Source organism: Lytechinus variegatus, chromosome 2 (assembly GCF_018143015.1).
Source record: "Lytechinus variegatus isolate NC3 chromosome 2, Lvar_3.0, whole genome shotgun sequence".
Lineage (NCBI taxonomy): Eukaryota > Metazoa > Echinodermata > Echinoidea > Temnopleuroida > Toxopneustidae > Lytechinus > Lytechinus variegatus.
The window spans coordinates 50,793,764-50,815,684 of NC_054741.1; the positions used below are offsets into that span (position 1 = coordinate 50,793,764).

General features: G+C 34.5%; 1 protein-coding gene across 1 annotated transcript in view; it reads right to left on the minus strand.

Moving 5' to 3' along the window:
- Positions 1 to 21,921, minus strand: part of LOC121408297 (cingulin-like) — a 75,231-nt gene that overhangs the window by 26,245 nt on the left and 27,065 nt on the right. The window contains 14 exon segments of the mRNA XM_041599712.1: positions 5,365 to 5,460; positions 5,928 to 6,011; positions 7,531 to 7,614; positions 8,624 to 8,707; positions 10,030 to 10,164; positions 11,063 to 11,158; positions 11,985 to 12,143; positions 13,494 to 13,640; positions 14,659 to 14,805; positions 15,436 to 15,519; positions 16,295 to 16,441; positions 16,698 to 16,919; positions 17,609 to 17,671; positions 19,075 to 19,158. Of these exon segments, the coding sequence (XP_041455646.1) occupies positions 5,365 to 5,460; positions 5,928 to 6,011; positions 7,531 to 7,614; positions 8,624 to 8,707; positions 10,030 to 10,164; positions 11,063 to 11,158; positions 11,985 to 12,143; positions 13,494 to 13,640; positions 14,659 to 14,805; positions 15,436 to 15,519; positions 16,295 to 16,441; positions 16,698 to 16,919; positions 17,609 to 17,671; positions 19,075 to 19,158 (1,632 nt within the window).

Consider the following 21,921-nt stretch of genomic DNA (forward strand, 5'->3'; position numbering starts at 1 on the left):
AAAATCCCACAAGCCGGGCCCACAAGCGCACATGATCTTGGACAGCATTGCGCATAAAATTTAGCCAGCGGGTTTTAAGCGCATTGTCACCTTATTCAATGAAATCGCATTGTGACGTCACCTCCTAAAGCCGTGCAATGGTACATTTTGGATGGTACGTCTTGTGTGCAATGGTACAAATGTTTGACATTCAGCCTCCCATTTGCCCGCGTACAACAAGCTAAGTAGGCGTTGTACAATATACACCAAAATGTTCACTGAAGATGGTTTAGCCCGTGGTTTCGCACGTGAGCAAGGTTCACCAGTCGCTCTTAACTTATGAACAGCTTTATGAAACGGCCCCCAGAAGGCATGGGGTTAGAGTTTGGATTGTAAAAGAATTTTTGGTCCAGAATAATGTAAAGATAAGCATTAGGGTTTACTTAGTTGTGGGCTTAATGTTTTGCTTAACGTGCAGATTTTCCATCGGAGCAATTTGACACCAGAGCAAATTTCATGGAACCACTTCCAAGACCACAAGACTTCCTCAATATATAACGTTAAGATACAAACAACCAAATGAATCCAGAAAGAATTATTTGGTCAACTCAAAATACTGAGCATGAGTGCTACCTGGGCCATGTCACAAAAAATACATCAAATGAATTGCAAATTCTAAACAATGACTGATCACTTAAAGCGGAATAATGTGTGCATACAACTGCAGATTTTGATTGGTAATTGTATGTTTTATGATTGATGCAAAGGTATCGAGCCCTGGACTTCAAACGACAATAGATGTAGAACCTGACCTAGGCTAACTCTGTGCTCTTCTAAGCATGCACCAAATATTACTACAGGCACAGAATATCAGAGTGATAGAATACTGCATCTTGCAATACTGTTTAATGAATACAACATGATATTGTTATTTACAAACCTTGGTCAACATAAGTATACTTATGAAAGTATTATGAAGCAGGATTTCTCAGATTTTCTTGCTTGAATTTGTCGGCCCAAAATAATCCTGTTGCATGTGCGCACAGCCATTTTGTTCTGTTTGTTTTGTCGCATTTAGGCTGTATATTGTTGATGCCCTCTTGGTTCATTGGTAGCAAACAGAACAATATGGATGGCTTTGCGCACACACAACAGTATCATGTGAAAATTTTATTTATTGATCTTTATAAGGCCTAAACTTGGTTGATATTCAGTCTTTGGCGACACTGAATTTCTTATATATTTCTTTATTTAGCGGCCCACCAGTCTGGACAATTTGGTGACTGCCATCATCTGGGAGGCACAGTCGGACAGCATGGTTTGACTCAGGCCAAGACGAGATCTCATCTGGGAGGCATTGGTGGACAGCCAGGTTTGACCCAGGCCAAATCAATATCTCATCGGGGAGGCACGGGTGGACAGCACAATTTGACTCAGGCCATATTGACATCTCATTGGGGAGGCACCAGTGGACAACCCGGTATGACTAGGGCCAAATCAATATCTCTACCATCAATTGCAACTTGCATGGTAATTTTGCCTAGCGGCTAATGGGGGAACAAGAAAGGAATTTCTATGAAACTTACAATGGATATTGAACACAAGTGACAGTCAAAGTTAAACAGGATCATTAGTCTAGTAATTTGATATTCTTTCATTTTATTCATCATACGTAAAACATTACAGCCTGTTTTCATTTTTCAAACATTTCATAAAAATGTATAAAATACATCAAAAGGCAATATCTTTAATGACTTTGGACAAGTAATACACATTGCTGGCAAAAAGTTAAGGGTAAACAAAGAGAACTTGTCAACGTAGTGAAAGAAATGACTGGGAATGGTGAGACACATAAGAAGGTCCTTAAATGCAAAGAAATGCTTTACCATAACAAGTGGAATGCCTCTGGCCGTCTCACCTGCATCACGCGATTCAATATAGCAGCAGTGCTGACTTTGAATACTACTCTAACTCACACAAGATGTTCAGTGATACATGGTTACTCTTATGTCCACTTTTTATGAACTAGACCAATAAACTTACAGAGATATGATGGTTATTCAACAAAAAACCCCAACATGGCCAAAGTTCATTGACCTTACATGACCTTTGACCTTGATCATGTGACCTGAAACTCGAACAGGATGTTCAGTGATACTTGATTACTCTTATGTACAAGTTTCATGAATCAGATCCATAAACTTTCAAAGTTAGGATGGTAATTCAACAGATACACCCAATTCGGCCAAAGTTCTTTGACCTTGGTATGTGACCTGAAACGCACACAGGATGTTCAGTGATACTTGATTACTCTAATGTCCAAGTTTAATGAACTAGACCAATAAACTTTTAAAGTTATGATGGTAATTCAACAGATACCCCCGATTCGGCCAAAGTTCATTGACCCTAAATGACCTTTGACCTTAATCATGAGACCTGAAACTTGCACAAAATGTTCAGTGATGCTTGATTACTATTATGTCCAAGTTTCATGAATCAGATCCATAAACTTTCAAAGTTATGATGGGAATTCAACAGATATCCCCAATTCGGCCAAAGTTCATTGACCCTAAATGACCTTTGACCTTGGTCATGTGACGTGAAACTCATGCAGGATGTTCAGTGATACTTGATTAACCTTATGTCCAAGTTTCATGAACTAGGTCCATATATTTTCTAAGTTATGATGACATTTCAAAAACTTAACCTCAGGTTAAGATTTCGATGTTGATTCCTCCAACATGGTCTAAGTTCATTGACCCTAAATGACCTTTGACCTTGGTCATGTGACATGAAACTCTAATAGGATGTTCAGTAATACTTGATTAACCTTATGGCCAAGTTTTATTAACTAGGTCCATATACTTTCTATGTTATGACGTCATTTCAAAAACTTAACCTCAGGTTAAGATTTGATGTTGACGCCGCAGCCGCCGCCGTCGGAAAAGCGGCGCCTATAGTCTCACTTTGCTTCGCAGGTGAGACAAAAACCCTGACAGGATTCGAACAATGATATTTACACTTGCACTCAAAATACAATACTCAATAAAGAAATAAATACTTAAAAATATTTGAGGGCTTTTTAAACTTAGCTCAAAAGTATTTGAGAATACCTGTAGACCAACAGGAATATACATCAGATTACGAAAAAAATAAAAATTCTATCATGAAAATTAAGATATCAAAAAGGATTAAATTTCCACAAAATCATAATCTGGAATACTAGACCAGCCACAAAAGAAATATGTATTCATATTAGAATACGAGGCAGCAACAAGCACCTTAAAAAAAGTCTAAGATTGAATTTTATATCAATATAGTATCAACAATCCTTGTCATTAATACTTTTGCTCTCAGTAGGTGAGAGAAAATATATAAAAATATAAAGGCACTGTATAGAATTGAAGTACTGGTACTATAAAAGCATCAAAGAAAACTACAGAGTTTATCATATATGATAAACTCTGTAGTTTTCTTTGACGCTTTTATAGCTGCAGGCAAAGGATTAACATTACAAAAAGGACATAATACCTGCATCATATAAAAAGATGAATTTATATACTATGAGAGTTAATGTGATTGCATTACAATGACTTGGTTTATGGGGCTTAAGAGGAACACCAGAAACATTGATTACTTTTGGATAAGTCAAAGATAAATACAATGTGATCTTATTCTAGTCAATATTTCCAATATACCTCTGAAAGTCTTTACAATATTGAAACTTACGCATCTTTTCATGTAATTACAGTGTTGTATGCTATCATGTTTAAATCAACATACATGCATTCTCCAACTAAACATAACAGCTTATACATGTACATCAAGTTAATTAATAATCAACTATTATGACTACCACAACAAAGACGAGTAGTGTTCATATCAGTATTATATGTAATATTGGGAGGGGGGGATTCAGTAACGTTCATGGAAATTCAGTGATATGTGTTGTTCTTCAGATACTTCTTTCCATCTGTTTCTTCATCTTTTGTTCTCTGATTTCTATGCATAAATCCTTTGGACTTAAAAGGCACGTCCCTGCCGTTATCCTATCTTGATACATGCTGAGAGCTGTCAGTGCTACGCGGAGTTGAAAAACAAGAATCTAGCTCCTCTACCAGGAGGCGAAGAACACTGGTTACCAGGACAACGCGACAACGAACTACCAACAAACTATGAACAAACTACATCATTCACATGCAATAAAAGGATGAAGACGACAATACCCCAATACATGATATCAAATGAATCATTTGCCATCCATGCATTTCCCAATACAATGATGGTAGCCAGCATTGAAATGTTCCCATAACATTGACACATGAAGCAAAGAAAAAAAGGCGATCATTATATACACAAGACCAATCCAGACATGAATTCGTCAACAACCACATGTGAAATCATTCAAAAGAATGGCCAACAATGATGTGAAATGTAATTTAACCATTTAACCAAGGAACAATCAGAACAACATTCATGTTCATTCAGCGAATTTGAAGGGGATAAAATAAATAGGTTTGTTGTTGAAAGAAGATACAGCATCCAAATGAGAGCATATGGAAAGTGAAGTGAAAAGAAATGCTACTCATTAATATTTGAAAGAATAAATGCAAACAGAAAAATTAAAATATCATAAATGCCTTTGATAGGAAAATAAAGAACTTGAGATTTACAAAAACATGCTTTTCTACTTCACTCCATAAAAGTTGATTAGTTAATAGAACCAGTTGCCTACTGGTGTATAATTGCACTTCCAATCCACCTATCTGCAGTAGTCATTCAATGTTTTTTTTTATTAAGAATAAGATACAGGGAACAATTTTGCTTTACAAATTTGAATAGCATTTGTAGTGCAATTAGAGAAAAGCTCTCAACTAAGTAATGTACAGTCCTATGTAGAAATATGCTCTACAAATTTTCAAGACTTTTTGCATAGCAGTCTTTCAAAAATGCGGAGCAAATTGCAATGCGATACCAGGGAAATTATTCCCTGAGATAACAAACGTAATTTGGGATATGACATAGAGATGTTAGTATATGTGCATGACTCATACCATAGGACCAAGTTTGATCATTACATTAAAAAAAAAACTTCACAACTCTGAAGAAAAATAGTAGAAACTGTTCTGTTTCCTCATATCTGTAGTCAATAAATGACAAAAATACAGTTGCCCCACTGAAAATATACATACCTAATTTTGTCAGAATTAATTTTCTGAAAATCTTCAGATAACAAAAATTACCAATTTGCAAAAAAAAAAAATGATGAATGCATTAACAACACAAAGGGGCTGCTGAACATTACAAATGGTGAAAGGGTTAATTGATGAGAGGAATACAGATCAATTTGGTGAATTTGATTTCTAAATAAGAGAACAGACTTACTTCCTCTTGATGTTTTCTTCTCAGATTCTCCATGTCTAACTGTGACTTGGTCAGAGAATCTTCAAGCTTCTTCATCATCTCAGATTGACGCTGGATCTAAACAATCAAATTAAGAAAGTATGTTATTATGATTACCATGATGATCATCATCATCGTCTTCATTGTCGTCATCACCATCATCATCATCATAATCATCAACCATCATCATCATTATCTTAATCACCAGTCATCATCATCATCATTATTACCTTTATCTCCATAGTCATCAGAATCATCATCACCACCACCATCATCATCATCATCATCACCACATCATCATCGTCATCATCATCCTCATCATTTTATCACCCTAGAAATCATCATTATCATCATCACCATCATCATCACCATCATCATCACCACCACCATCATCACCACCACCACGATCTTCATCTACTTTATTGACTCATTCACATCAGGTAAAATTAGGGAGGGATGAATTGGGTATTATCCCCCCCCTCTCCACTGCCATTTTTTTAGTAATCCTTTTTAGTGACACTCATGATATAATATTCAAATCTTACCTCAGATGCTTTGCTCTGATGCTTGGATTTGAATTTGGTATTATCTGCACTCAATCTTTGGATGGCATTATCTCGCTCAGACATCTACATAAATATCAAATCAAATAATTCATTACCAGAACAATAGAAAAAGAAATATTACAAATGTAAGATGTATAAAAATAGAATGCAAAAAAATGTTAAGAGAGTTAGATTGAACAATAATGCAAAGAAATGTATATGCTTATGGGGGAATAAAAATATCCCACCCCCCCAAAAAAAAATTGTTAAAGCTCTGGCATCAAACATGAAATAAACAGTAATATACAAATGGTGCATGCACCCGAGTTCATTGTGCGATCTATCCTCACTCAAATTGAGGCTCTGTTCAATCCATTACTCAAAGACATTATGCTAAGTGCAATGGGTTTAGCACAGCCGCATCGAGAGAGGATTGGTCACATAATGGATGAATAATGGAGTCGTATAATCTATAAAAATAAGACATTATATGTATAAGGTGAGTAAATGTGATTTTAGATCTCATTTACAAAACAGACAGCAGTATTGACACAAACAGGATGATTATTTTAAAGACTGTAGGTTATAGGAGTTTATAGATAATTATTACTAAGGATGCCAGTTGGGATTGATCAGAGGGCCTGAAAATCACCTAGAATACAATATTCTGTACACAAAAATGCTAAAAGTATGGCCTGAAAATAAATTTGCCAGGGCCTGAATTCAGGCTTTTGCCTGAAAACTGGCATCCCTGTATTACTACAGACTATAATTTCCTTCTTACAAAATGGAAAATGAACTCTAAGAAGAACAAGAACAAAAACAAATTAATGAAAAAAATGCATGACTTTCCTCCAGATGTCAAAAATAGGCCTCATAAATTACATAAGAACTAAGTAATTTGTCGTTTAGTCTAATCCAAAATATAATTTGGTTGATGAACAGAAAAATTATTGCCCCTAATATGTGTAATTTCCCTGATGCCTAGTGAATGAACTGTTTTATACAGTCGATCTGTCAAAAGGGTCTTCCATTATTGCATGAACAAGCCATTTTTAATGTATAAAATGAACTCTGTGACCTTTGCACTATGACCTCAGGACCATAAAATCTAATTAGATCATGATTCCAAATAGATGCATACATGCACCATGGTTGAAATTAAAAAAATGGTTCTTCAGTCATGATGTGAACATGATGGATGGAGGAACAAACTCCTAATCATAGGCCCGTTTTCTGAATCCGGGTTAATTTAAACTCTGGTTTAAAATTATGGTTTAATTATGGAGAGCCATCTGTAACAAAAATCTTTCACAGTACAGGTTTGAATTATCATCTCATGTTACTCAGATCATCCACAATTGTCTGGGAATAATAACTGAATTAGTTTTCTTTGCCATTATAGCCTGAAGAAAGAGAACATTGAACATAAAAAATACAATGTTAACAAGATTTTGACATTTTTGGCTTCCCATAATGCTAGCAGAGAGTTAGGCTATGGCTTAAGTCAAGCCAGACTTAAGTATACAGGCCATGATGTCTACAGTGGGCAAAGGCATATGATATCTACATAAAAAGAAACATCCATGGAATGCTTTGTTACCTTTGATAATAGATCTCGGTGCTGTTGATGCATGGTCTCTGTATCACTCTTCAATTCGGTGATCAGGTCATCCTTCAGCCTTATCTGTAGTAATGATATATAATAATAATAATGGATATTTAGAGTTGCTAAAAACAAAGAGTACCATAGCGCGTACAATGTATGAATAATAATTTAACATTTGCAATAATTACCACAATATTCAAGATAAAAAGGGAAACTCATTATTGAGGAGAAAGGTATGTCTTAAGGAAAGATTTGAGGCCAAGAACAGTGGTATAATTTCTTATTGAAAGAGGGACAGCATTCCAAGTCTTGGCAGCTGCTACAGCAAAACGTTTTTCGGCAGAGGAGAGTTTTGACAAGGGAATGCGAAGTCTGCATGTGTCGGTGATTGAATGAAGTTTACGAGAGGGTCTGTATAATTTGATGGTAATGTTAAGATATTCAGGTGCCATAACAATTGCAGTAAAAGTTGAATGTGCAGTTACATAGTAAAGAGGTACGTTGAACTAATAAACAAACTGCTAACGACCTACACAGAGATACCAACCCTATATAGGAATTGTAGTACATCGAGGATGGAGAAAAAAATTGGTAGAAAAACAATATTTTTCAACTTTTAAGCAGCAGATGAGTGTACAATGTTATATGGAGATAGATATTCTAAATTGAATCTGCAGTATTACCATTAATAACAGTAAAAAAAATATAATACTTGAAAAGGGGACCAACTCCTATATCTGCCTACATGTAGGTCAGAAAAAGGGCGTGTGTTCATCATGTCATGTTCTTAGCATTTTATCACCTCATTGTTGATGACCATTCGCACAAACTTTGTTACCTCAATTTGCCTTTTCCATAACCTATAACTCCAAGGGAAAAAATCTTGAATACTATGAAGTGCCATAAATGAAAACCTAGTGAAACATATTTCAAGAAAAACACAATCATTCATATCTACTCAAAGGTATAAAGTGAAATATTAAAGAAAAAATATAACAAATAAAAACAATTATTAAGTAATTCAACAAAACTTGCATCTACAGAAATATTAATGGTTAAAATAGGAAGTTTTACCAATTCAACTTACAGTTTGTGAGAGAGATTCTTCTTTGTTCTGAAGTGATTGGTAATCGCAGTTGATCTCATGTAAGGTGTTCTCCAATCTCTCAACCTTTCCAAAAAAGAAAATTACTTTTACAATATTCATACATCGAAATGGTAAACAATACATTTTTTCCCTGGTACAGTTGACTACTGTAATCAATTTTGGCTTGCTAAATAAAGAGTAAAAGTTCACATGAAATAAAGATAAAATGGTGCGTATTTGTACTTGGGCCCATTTCATAAAGAGTTGCAACTGTTGCAAATTTGCCATTATGGCAACTACCATGGCAACGGGAATGAGCAGCCAATCAAAATCAAGTTTACCATGGTATTTGCCATAATGGCAAAGTTACAACAGTTTCAACCCTTTATGAAATGGGCCCCTGGTCACAGTTACTCTCTAATGGGGTGTTGCAAGAAACATTCAATTCCAAATCAAATGCAAGTTCCAAAATCAAGTGCATATCCTTTGATAAAAAGCAAATTCGCAGTTGATATGAATTCAATTCAGTGGAGTCACAGTACAGTGCGCCATTTATCAGTTTCAGCAGACAAGCCAATTTCTAACTTTGGAGTCGACATCGCAGGTGCAAGCAGCGCACGGTGCCAGTATACATACTGTAATGTGACTGTGTATGTGTGTTTACCATGCGGGTCGGCGAACTAAAAATTATTTAACTGATCGTGGCACCTCATGGACCCTGGTTGACTACAAATGCAAGCCGGCCGAGCTGCACCAGCCAGCGCAGCGTAATCGCATGCCACAATTAATTTTGATGTTCACTTTTTCCCACAAGGCATGGCGAATTCAAGCCTGTCCGCTACAACCTATATAGGTGGCACACTGTATTGTGAAACCACCGTATTCCAACTCGACTCTTCTTGCAATTCCCCCAATGTAATTCATTTTGGGGCCTACGTTTGATTTGAAAAGTCTGAATTTCTTGTTAGAAACCAGAGGGCTGTACTGAGCATTCTTAGCACACCCAAATTTGCTTGTTTGGTCTTTAAATCATTACTGATTTTAAGTTTATCAACATCATTTCATGGTTGGCTACACCACCTTTAAGCTTAATCTAGCAATTCATAGATGGTTTCATAACACAGAGAATAAAGAGTTAAGAAAACAAGTAACAAGTGTAATACATGTGACATACAGTAGATTGCTAATTTTGTATTCCTGTGGCAATTTAAAGGCTGGGCACAAACATAATTCAAAGGAATCTGAGCAATATAGCATAGAAAGATATCATCAATATCTGCAATCGATTAATGATTGATTCTTGCAATCAATTGATTTGATTTGCTTTACATTGTTTACTAGTTACGTACAAATCTACCATTGATTGTATCTCAAGTGTAAGATGGCCTACGTGCTAGTACGCTCACCTCCTCTCTGACTGTGCTATGCATTGACTTGGCATCATAAAGTTCCCTCTCTAGACTCTCAATGGTATCATCTTTCATCTTTAACTCTGATGAACTGCTCTGTAGTTTGTGCCTCATCTGTTCCAGGGATAACTCCTAGAAAAGATCATTTGGACATTACGGCCACGTCTCTATTACTTGAATGCAAGGCATACATCTGATAAGGTGTACAATTAGATATCATATTTGAACATGGCATATGCCATTTATCCTAAAATATTTTTGAATGCTTCAGTATATTTTTAAATGCTAACAAAATTGTGATATAGAGTACATAAAGGACATTTTGACATGTCTGGCATTGGACATAGCTCTATGTTATACAACTTTTCATCTATAAAAAAATCAACATGATGATGATGATCCATAACATTCATATTGTGTTGTAGTTCTGTTATAAACGTCATAGGCGCAGGCTCATCCAATTAATTCAATCACAACACAAGTGCTAAAAAAAGGTGAGTTTTGAGACATGATTCAAAGAGTTTAAAGCTGTCAATTTAAACAGATGCAAAGTTGTGTAGTGTAACACAAGTCTCTGTTCAATACTAAAAATGCCTTAATTGTACGACATATCACAACGACTATTCATTCTTATTTTAAATGAATAGAAACCCAATCATATTCCCCCTGAGGGTTTTTCCCTAGCAAAATGCCTTGATTGTACAACATATGACAGCTATTCATTCTTAATCGAAATGAATAGAAACCCAATCATAATCCCCTGAGGGTTTTTCCCTAGCAAAATGCCTTGATTGTACAACATATCACAACTATTCATTCTTAATTGAAATGAATAGAAACCCAATCATATTCCCCTAAGGGATTTTCCCGAGCAAACATTTTGTAACAAATCGATAAAGGAAAATTTATTTTCTTCTTGAGCAAGCACATTAGGCGCTTGACATGAAAAAAAAATGGTACAATAGAATAATCAATCATGATTGTCATTAATGATGGAAACAAAGGGTGTTTCTGTGTGATGTAATCTTACCTGTGATGATAGTCTCTCTTCAGTCTTATGAAGCTGTTCATGAAGAGCAGCTTGTTCAGCCTTGGATCTTTGGATTTCTTCATCTTTCTTGGACACCTGGTAATAAATACAATTTAGAAAGATTCTCTTCCATCTTATATTCTGTAAAAACAAGTCACTATCTTTCACAAATCATCCCTGTTAACAGACAATAGAAAACCAAGATGCCATTTTTTTTTCGTTTTCATGAAGTTTCCTTTTTTATTTCATTATCTTCAACACTGTTTTTGCAATTAAATACAGGCTATGGACTGCATTTGGTTTACAGCTCAAATCTATGCAAAAGTGCACAAAATATGTATAACTTAACACGGCTAAAAACAATTTTAATCAAGAAATAAAAATCCTTTATTTGTACAAACATTTACAGGTCAGTATCATATTATGACAGAGTGTAAAATCATACATATAAAAAGATACCTTACTGTAGCTGTGAAACGATTTCAAACCATGACTAAAGATGAAGGTATTGTAAAGGGCTAGTACCAAAGAACTTTTTTTGATTCAGATAGAAAAAACAATGTTTTCCCTATGGGGTAACGTTAGACTAGTCCATGTGCTGAAATTTGACCTTTTTCACACGACTGTCTGATAAAGAATGCATCTTTACTTGTTTGTAAATAATACAAAATCAGTTTTTTCTTAAATCAATAATACCAAAGTTCCATAAACTGGACATAAATATGTATTTACTCAATTAATTGATCATGGTTGTACTACTGATGTTTTATAACTTGGTAATTTTTCATGAAACTAACAGGTAGTGATTTCCACTACTTTTTGTTATAAGCTAATGAAATCATGACATCTGATTGGCTCAGAAAAACTTTATCAGTGAATATCACTGACAAGATGCTCTGTGGAAACACCCCCCTTGTCTCACCTCATTGGAAAGAACATCGTGCTCGCTCTGTGACGTGATATGCATTGCTTGGATACGAGCAGCCAATCTACCATTCTCTTCCACCGCATCCTTGTACTGCTGTCTGGTCGTATTCAAGTCCGACTCGAGCTGAGATAAAGAGGACTCCTTCCTTGTAAGCTATGAAGGTGGCATAATACACAGAACAAGATGACCATACAAGGACGATGTAATCATATCAAAATATAAGATCATAACACAATAAACATGATCATACAAAAGATAAGATGATACATTAGAAAGAACATCGTGTTCGCTCTGTGACGTGATATGCATTGCTTGGATGCGAGCAGCCAATCTACCATTCTCTTCCACCGCATCCTTGTACTGCTGTCTGGTCGTATTCAAGTCCGACTCGAGCTGAGATAAAGAGGACTCCTTCCTTGTAAGCTATGAAGGTGGCATAATACACAGAACAAGATGACCATACAAGGACGATGTAATCATATCAAAATATAAGATCATAACACAATAAACATGATCATACAAAAGATAAGATGATACAAATACGGGTATCGACTACAAGTCAAAATTGAATTTTGCATAATCTGGTAAAATAAATTACTTCGACTTACATGTGTAGAAGGTCAACTTATGCAATTTCACATACTGTACATGATGAATAAGATTATAGAAAAAAAGGAAGCAAATAATTCACATTTTTAGGGGCTATCTTTTTTCCACATTGGGGTTATTGAAGACCTTTAAGGGCTAATTCTTTCAATTTTTGGGGCTACTTTTTAGAGGCAACGAGCAATTATGCAGTCATTATTCTGTCCTAGTTAGAATAAATTGATTTTATAAATAATCTTGAATACATTTGTGACTGTCTTGTGGAGACTCTAGAAAGAACAGTCACCCCAGAGCATGCACTTTGGGGAAATTTTAGTGGTGATTTGTGTGTCATGAGGGTGAAATTGCCTGTCACTCTCATGTATTTTCTACACTGATATAATAATATCAATAATAATAATAATGATAAAGATAATAATAACGATAATGTTTATAATAATAATAACAGTAATAATAATAATATTAACAACAATAATACTAATAACAATGATAATAATAGGCATTTATAAAGCGCCATCTATCTAGAAATATTATATTCGAGGCTCGATGTTATCATTATTATTACCCCGGCTTTAGCTTGAGCTGCCTTTCAGCACTCATGCATTCAAGGAATTAATCCTACCGGGTACCCATTCACCTCACCTGGGTTGAGTGCAGAGCACAATGTGGATAAATTTCTTGCTGAAGGAAATTACACAATGGCTGGGATTCGAACCCACGACCCTCTGTTTCAAAAGTCAGAAGACTAATCCACTGGGCCACAATGCTCCACTATACTATGATTGTACAAGTGTTAAACCACCTTGATTGAGTGAGCCAGAAGATCATTTCACACTTGAAAAAGTTTTTCCAGAACATTGAAAAACAACGGTGAATGCAAAATGAATGATGTGCTACCTCTTCTTGTGATCTCCTCTTCTCTTCTCTTGCAGCCAAGAGTTGGACCTCAAGCTTCTGCAGTGCTGCTTCTTTCTTTGTCATCGTATCCGAAGCATCCCTGTGCTGCTTCTGCAATCGGTCAATAGTCTCTTCTCTGTTGGACACCTGCACTCACAAACAATGACAAGCAAGCAATCTAAAGTTGTCAAGTGATATAATATAGGAGGCTAAGTTGCTTCAGCAGCATCCTGAAGTCAGGGGTGTGAGTGGTCACAAATAAAAAAGATCTGAAAAAAGCTGAAGAGTATTGAAAAAGTCTGAAATAGAAAGAGCTCCCATAATTTTTGTACAGAGAAAAGCCAAATATAAGCTGAAATTCAGCTGAAAATCAAAAAAAAAATCTGAAATCAGATAAAAATCTGAACTCTCACACCCCTGTAAAGTTTTACAACACCAAACATGTCTTAAAAGACTTCAAATGAAGGTTCTCTATTCAGAAACAGAACAATTCAAGCTTTTAACATCCAACCGTTACTGCTAAACAAAAGTAGTTACAGAATACTTTCATGAGTAAGTCTTTAAAATCAAGTTTAATTGTCACTATATCATGGTAGAACTAGATCTGGTTCATTTACATACGGGTCGTGTGGTCCAGTGGTTAGAGCATTGGACTCATAATCGGAAGGTTGCGAGTTTGAATCCCATTTTGATAAAAAGGCCCGAAAGTAATATCTGTCATCTATAGGGTCAGCCACTATGACTGATTAACCTAGATGTAAAATTTTTCCTAGGTAATATACCAGCTTGGCATTTACCAGCAAAAAAAGCTGTCCTGCCGAGTTCCTACGGGAGCTACCATAAACAGAAACACAAACCTAGCTCAGTGATATCATGAAACCTAAACTGAAAAACAATCATACTGAAGATCACCAACACAGAAAAGCACACGTGGGACAGTGAATTAATATTATTGTATTTTATGTTACATGTAAAAGTTACTACATTTGGCTGGAATATCCTGCTTATCTTGCTCATTTCTCAGCAGTCACATATTCTCTTCCAGGACATATTTTGGTGAATTTATATAAAATTCATGAATTTCATTGGATTCTTTTCAAATTAATTTTGAAATTATAACCACAACTGGTATGTATGATTAAGAGTGAGTAAATAAAATCTATACCTGAGACTGACTCTCTGATAGTCTATCTCTGAGCGTGCCCAGTTCAATCTGTAATCCCTGAATACGCTGTTGATTTTCAGAAAGGTCTGCTTGACTGCGTATTATCTCATTGTGCTCTGTATCACGTTCTTCATTCAGCCTGTTCACCTGTGAAGAGACAGTGTATATTAAAACATCCATTAATAGATTGTCAATGAGAATCAGTTTCTCACATCATTGATTTGATTTGATTTGATTTATTTTCATTTCACAATTGTACATAATATGATAAACATAACATATGATAAATCATCAAAGAATACAAATCAGCAAAACATATGAAGCAATTTGTACATGTTCCATTGTATTAAATTCTATTCAAATTATGATATTCTACTACTTTTTCTGTTTTATAAAGAGATATTGCAAGATGGATACTGAAAGTGAAACACTGTAAATGCTGCATTACTGAAGAGTGCTCTATAGACTTCTGTAAAGTAGGTGTTATACCAGCAACCACTAATTAATTATATTGTAACCTTATTTCCATAGTTGGTAGGTTAAAATTTATGGAAATTAGAGAGTTCATTAGTCAAAGTGTTATTTCTAAGTAAAAGCACCCTCACAGAAAAACATTAATAGTAGCCTATGGAATTCCCATCATCTTTATAAATCCATTCAGTTATTTCACTGTAATAACTAAAATAAGCTACACTTTAAAACCCCTGCTTCTAATAATAATATTCAAATTAAGTAACGCATGCCAACTGAATTTATAGGGTTGGTATGTAATCTTACCATTTCTTGAAGAGAGTTTCTCTGCTGTTCAAGAGTTTTGATTTTCTCATTTGCTCTCTTCACTTTATGACGACTTTCTTCCAACTGAAAATTGAAAAATGTTAGCATCGGCAAGAGATTGGTAAGTGTAAACCAGGTACTTGAGAATGTCATGGGTTAAAACAATATCGAATGAAATTCTAATGGAATTGTAATTCGTGGAATATCAGCCCTATCGTTAATCTAGTTTGGAATTTCAATGGCCTGCAGCTAATGTATACTGCGAGAAATAATACTGCATAACATGATTATAACATCTATTGGTAGGGTTCATGCAAGTTTTCAACCTAATTACCTATGTGCCCATTCCAAAAATGTGCATTGCGCCCTCTCTTTTCCCACAATACACAATACATCCGTCTGTCATTCATTTAGGATATAAGGACATGTTCAAGTCGTTCATAAAGTTGTGCATAATCTTACAAGCAGCTTTATGAAACACCCACCAGGTGGGTGTTGTCATAAAGCTGTTTGTAAAGTTACGAACGACTTTGCGCAAGACTGAAACCTGTTAGTAGGTCATAAATCAATTATATAGGGATATATCACTAGGCATAAGGATCAACAGTCGTGCGTAAAGTTATTCGTATCTTACGAACAGCTTTATGAAACACCCACCTGCAAGCAACTTTTCATCACAAATCATCACTGTCACCGTGGACCTACAGTAGGTCCATGCTTTTGCCGAACAATGGGGACTGCAAGAATGCAATGAAAAGACGCATAGCAATCCTAATAGCAGGATTCCTGCTGAAAATCACGACACAGACTTTCGACAAGTTGCCTAAGGAATAAATTATAAATAGACGAATATTCATACCAGTGACTTTAATCGCTCCACCTCGTCCCTCAGCTGTGTGATGACCTCTCCCCTATGCTGCATTTGGATCATGCTATCTCTGTGCGTGACCTCCAACTCCGCTAGGTCACTCTTCAGTTTGAGAATAGCATCGTGTCTTTCAGCAACCTACATGCAGAATCATAATGACATTTTGCATTAGTTTCACTTGTAGTAGAAATCATATTCACAGCAAATTTGGTATAAAAAGATGTAATTCAGAGTTATGCATGTATTTAGAGTAGGGAGTGCGATCTCATATTTCTGCAAAAGATCCCAATATGTTAATCATGAATAAAGCCAGGATATGAATATGTATTGTAATGGACAAAATAGGTCATTTACATGAACCTAATCAGAAACATTCTCTACGAGATGGACCTACCTCAGCAGAGAGTGCATCCTTGGCATCCTTAGAAGACGTTCTGGACATTTCTAAGGCTGTCTTCAGGTTCTCCGTCTCTGCTGCAAGATTGGTATACTTCTGTCGACTGAGCTGAAGTTCATTCTCTAGATCCTTGATAGACATACCGAGCTGCGTGATCTCTTGTCTGCTGGAGGTAAGGTCTGTCGTCAGGAGATCTATCTTGCTGTCTCGTTGTTTCAACTGCAAGAGATAGATGCAATGGAAAGATATTGATCATCTTGATAAAACTAAATTGGAAAAATAGCATTAAAAATGGACGTACTGAACTTTTTTTACATGCACTCATGGGGGTAAAAGCATATGAATGAACAGAATGCTGAAAAAACAATATATTATTGAATAGAACCAACAAAAAAAAAACAATGGATGCCAAACAAAGGCTGTGATTGGCTGACAAAGAATACAAATAAAGCTTAGTAAACAGCCATTAAATGATGCATTATCAACTTTAACAATGCAAGGGTTCCTACGAACTCGATTTTACTCCAATGAGTGCACGTTCAAAAGCTTCAGTATGTCCATTTTTAATGCTATATTCCAAGTTTGCAGTAACAAATACTTATTTAAAACTAAATTGGAATATTGCATTATGTTGTATCATCAATCATTCTTACACATATGTACACTTTAGAATTATAATAATCTGTGACTGAAAATTTCTTATCAAGACTATTCAATAACACAGAGTACATGTAATTCATCATAGAGTAATCTATGGCAAATTTTCACAAACAAGTCAAATATCCGTAGGTAGATTTTGTTCATTTTGCTTGTATTGAACTGTAAATCCCAGTTTGCAATTTAGCTCAGTTGAGAGAACATTAGAATGATATGTTCAAGTACCAATTCAATTCGTGCAATGAACTCACCTCTTCCGTTTTCAGCTGTAACTGATCTTCTAATCGCCTGACTTTCCTCTCTTGCCGCTCAGTCTAATCGAATCATACATAAAAGAATTGAAATCATGTGCACCTGATAGTAATATGCATGCTGGTCATATCAAATACAAGTTTAATAATATCAATAAACCAAAGGGTCATAAATTATACACTATGACTTGTATTGTATTCATAAATTGGCATATTGGACCAGAAAGTGTGGCATCTGGAATAAATCTGTAAGATTAATGGAAAAATTATGAAATGTACTATCCTGAATAAAAATGTAATACAACAAATATCACTCAAAAGCATCACTCAATAGTAGAACCCAATACCTTAAAATATACAACAGTTAAAGTTCCAGAAACATGAGTTTAATAGTCAGCTCCAAGTAAGTAATAACACAACCTCTCCCTTTTAATCTAATATACTGCACATCCCACATTATAGATTAAAATATGAAAATGAAATTTAATAATCATTAGTACAACCACACCTTAATGATAGCAATCCTGAAGGGTATATTATTGCATTATAAATTGATGCACTGTACTTTCATAATTGATTTTTCTTACATTTCTAAACAAATTTGCTACATCTGTCAATGTTTGAAATCCGGCAATGCATACATGATGTAGACGTACAATGTACATGTATGTGATAACGTATGGTGATATACATGTAACTATATAATATACATACATGTACATCTATATGAATATTAAAATAACCAAGGGTGTGTTTAATATACTGGGTAATGGCCTGTGAGGATGAGAAGATGAGGATTTTACAAATGAATAAAGAATACTTTCTTTCCCTGGATGTACGTGTATCTCTCCATGTACACGCACCAGTACATTAACTGGTTCGTTAGACGAAAGTGCGACAGCGCACAATTTCTATGACCTGTCCATCAAAGTGCTTCAAACACCAATTTGATGAAATACAAAACAGTTTATCAGAATTAGCATTGAACAACTAAACATGCAAATTGGTTCACTATTATTCTGAACATCTTGAGCAGTGTTTTACCATATTACAAAGACCATCACCACTCATGCATGACTTTAATTAACAGGCTAACATGCAAAATAGAAAAGAAGAAATAAGTACTGCAGCCAGTCTGGCTACATGACTGTAGTTCAGAGTGCGCCACATTGAAGACATTTTCTAGCATCCACAATATAAACCACATTCAACCACATTCATTTTGTTACATTTGAAAAGAAAAATAATATCATGCAAATTTCAAAAGAACCATAAGATAGCCATACCCCCTGGATTGCATGAGTGAACTGCCGCCTGTATTTTTCTCTACTTGCTTTAAAAGGAATGTATCCAAAATCATTACATTCCTCGTTGGTGTATGTCACTCAACTTAGAACATACAGCCTTTTCAGCAATTTCCCCCGCAATACTTTTTCCGCAAAGAGTAGCTGCTTCATTGCACATACCTCAGCAATAGAATTTTCATATCTTTCTTGAAGCTTGAGCACATCAGAGCGTAGTTTCTGAATCGTATCATCTCTCCTAATAACCTACAATCAAAGTTTGGCACAAATGAAAGGCATGCAGAGAAGAAAAGTCCACCAGAAACAAAAGATGCATGCAGGCAACAACACATCTTGTCCTGACCAGACTAAAAAGAATAATAGTTACCCGACTTTGGGGAAATATATATATTTTGAAAATATTTATATCAAATAATTATCTAAAGTTCCTGAACAAAAAGACAGTAAGAAAACTCATTTCTGATTTGCACACATGCGAAAGGAAAAGAGCAAAAGAGATTTTTTTTTGTAATGCATGCAAACAATGTGTGTAATGACAGGATTGTAATGAAAATCGTAACCAGTAAAGGGGTCTATGTAAAAGCATATATTTCATATGAGGACATAATGGAAAATGAAAATTTGTCACAACTTACAATTCATTCAATTTATCAATATTAAGTCACATCCTACTGTTCAGTTTCTATTAAGATTCTGCTTCATTTCATTCATCCACTATAATTATAACTATAACAAAGAAAATTAAATGTTTACTTTAATGAAATATCTTATACTTGTACTTGAGAAAAATTCTGGGTAGTGTTACAATATTAAATTCTGAAATCAAAGTTATATTTACAAAAAAAATATTTTTTAGATTTTAATAAAGTTTTTCATTTAATTTGAAGATGCTAAAGTACTACTTGTATAACACAGCTACATAAACTTAATAAATTCACATGAATATCAAAGAAGATTAATGTAAACAGTTTGTTACTTGAATTAATAAGAAATATTATCAAAATCAGACAACTGTATACATTAGTTGGTATATGTTGAAAACATGAATGCACAAATAAGAACAAATTAAAAAAAAAGTGGAAATATCCAAAAGTGAAATGTGAAAATAAATGAAGTAAAAAAATCTTGTGAAGTATTTTTCACATCATCAGATTGAAAATCAAATAATTGATATACAACTGTACCATGCCTCATGGTACTGATATATCCTTTTGTTTCATAAGAAGCACCATGCAAATATATATTTAATCATGGTATATTTAAGGACAAGTCCAACCCAACAAAAAAGTTGATATGAATAAAAGAGAAAAATCCAACAAGCATAACTCTGAAAATTTCATCAAAATCAGATGTAAAATAAGAAAATTATGACATCTTAAAGTTTCACTTAATTTCACAAAACAGTTATATGCACATCCTGTTCAGTATGCAAATGAGGAGACTGATGACATCATCCACTCACTATCTCTTTTGTGTTTTATTATATGAAATATTCAAATTTTCTCCTCATTGCCAAGTGAAACAATGATTAATTCCTCCCTGAACATGTGGAACTAACATTGTTTAATACTACATGTATATGGTTCAGTCAACTTGGTCCTTATTGTCAAATCTGTAAAAAATTAAATATTGTATAATTCAAACAATAAAAAACAAAAGAAATAATGAGTGAGGGACATCATCGACTGTCTCATTTGCATGTCACTGAGTTGTATATATCACTGTTTTGTGAAAAATAAGCAAAACTTGTAAATGTCATAACTTTCTTATTTTACATTTGATTGTGATGAAATTTTCAGCGTTACGCAAGTTTGATTCTTCTCTATTTATTCAAATCAACAGTTTTCCGGGGTGGACTTGACCTTTGATTTAAGTCGAATGATTGATATACAAAATTGTGTGGCACTTTATGATATATTGCTCACATCACACAATTTCAAATCAAACGATTGATATACCATACCTCATAGCACTTATTGTTCATTTTGTTTGCTTTATTTAATTGATCAATGTGGATATCTCCTTTTGTCAGATAAATAGCAGCATGCAAATATATACATGTATTTAATCATGCTATGTAATATTAATTTGGTGTACGGTAAATAAAAATTAGGAAAAGTGCAAAAACACTTGCAAAACTCAAGGCTAGTCATAAAGGCAAGAAGTGGCTTCATTGAATCTGATGCACAATATAAACTGCAAGAAAATTGAAAAGGAAACCTAGCGCAGTATGCCATTTTCAAATATCACAAAATATCTAATAAGTAATTAAAAGGCAATCATTTCATTCCTTCAAGAGTTGAATCGTGAAAATTGCTCAACCAATATGCCCTGAAAGTGGTACTTTACCATGTCGAATTGAATAAGACAACTAAATTAAAATCACTATAAATGTGCTTGTGTTTAATAAGCAGGTAACTTATGCAGAAGTGCACTTGGAAAACTGATTATTAAAACAAAAGTGCACTTGAAAACCAATGTTAAATTGATATGTATTCATAAGAAAGATATTGAGATACACAACAGCATTATTTATTTCTTATAAAGACATGTTATAAAATTGTAAAGAAATGGGAATAGTACTTGTGTAGGCCTCTCAATTTTAAAGGCGTTTTATAGAGAAAGAGAGATTACATGTAAGATTCTTCTTGATAGAACAGCACTGTGCACTAAAGCAAAAAAAAAATTGCAATTCAGTATTTTTTTTCTAAAGAGGATTAGAAGCTACGAATAAATAAAACTACTACATCTACATATTTGCGCAAAGGTTACATGTACATTGAATAGTTACAACTTACTTCATGTGCTGGTGAAAAGCCACTCTGTCACACAAGCAAAACAAACAAATAAGCAATGCATGCTAAAAACAGTTTGAAAAGGCAAGCATCTACTAGTGCTCAAGTTTAACAAAGAGCAAGTGCAGTGTATGATGTAAAGTTGAAAACTTAACTTGAGTCTGATTTTCAAATAAATTTTAGCTGACCCAATTTGAAAGAATCTATGCATATG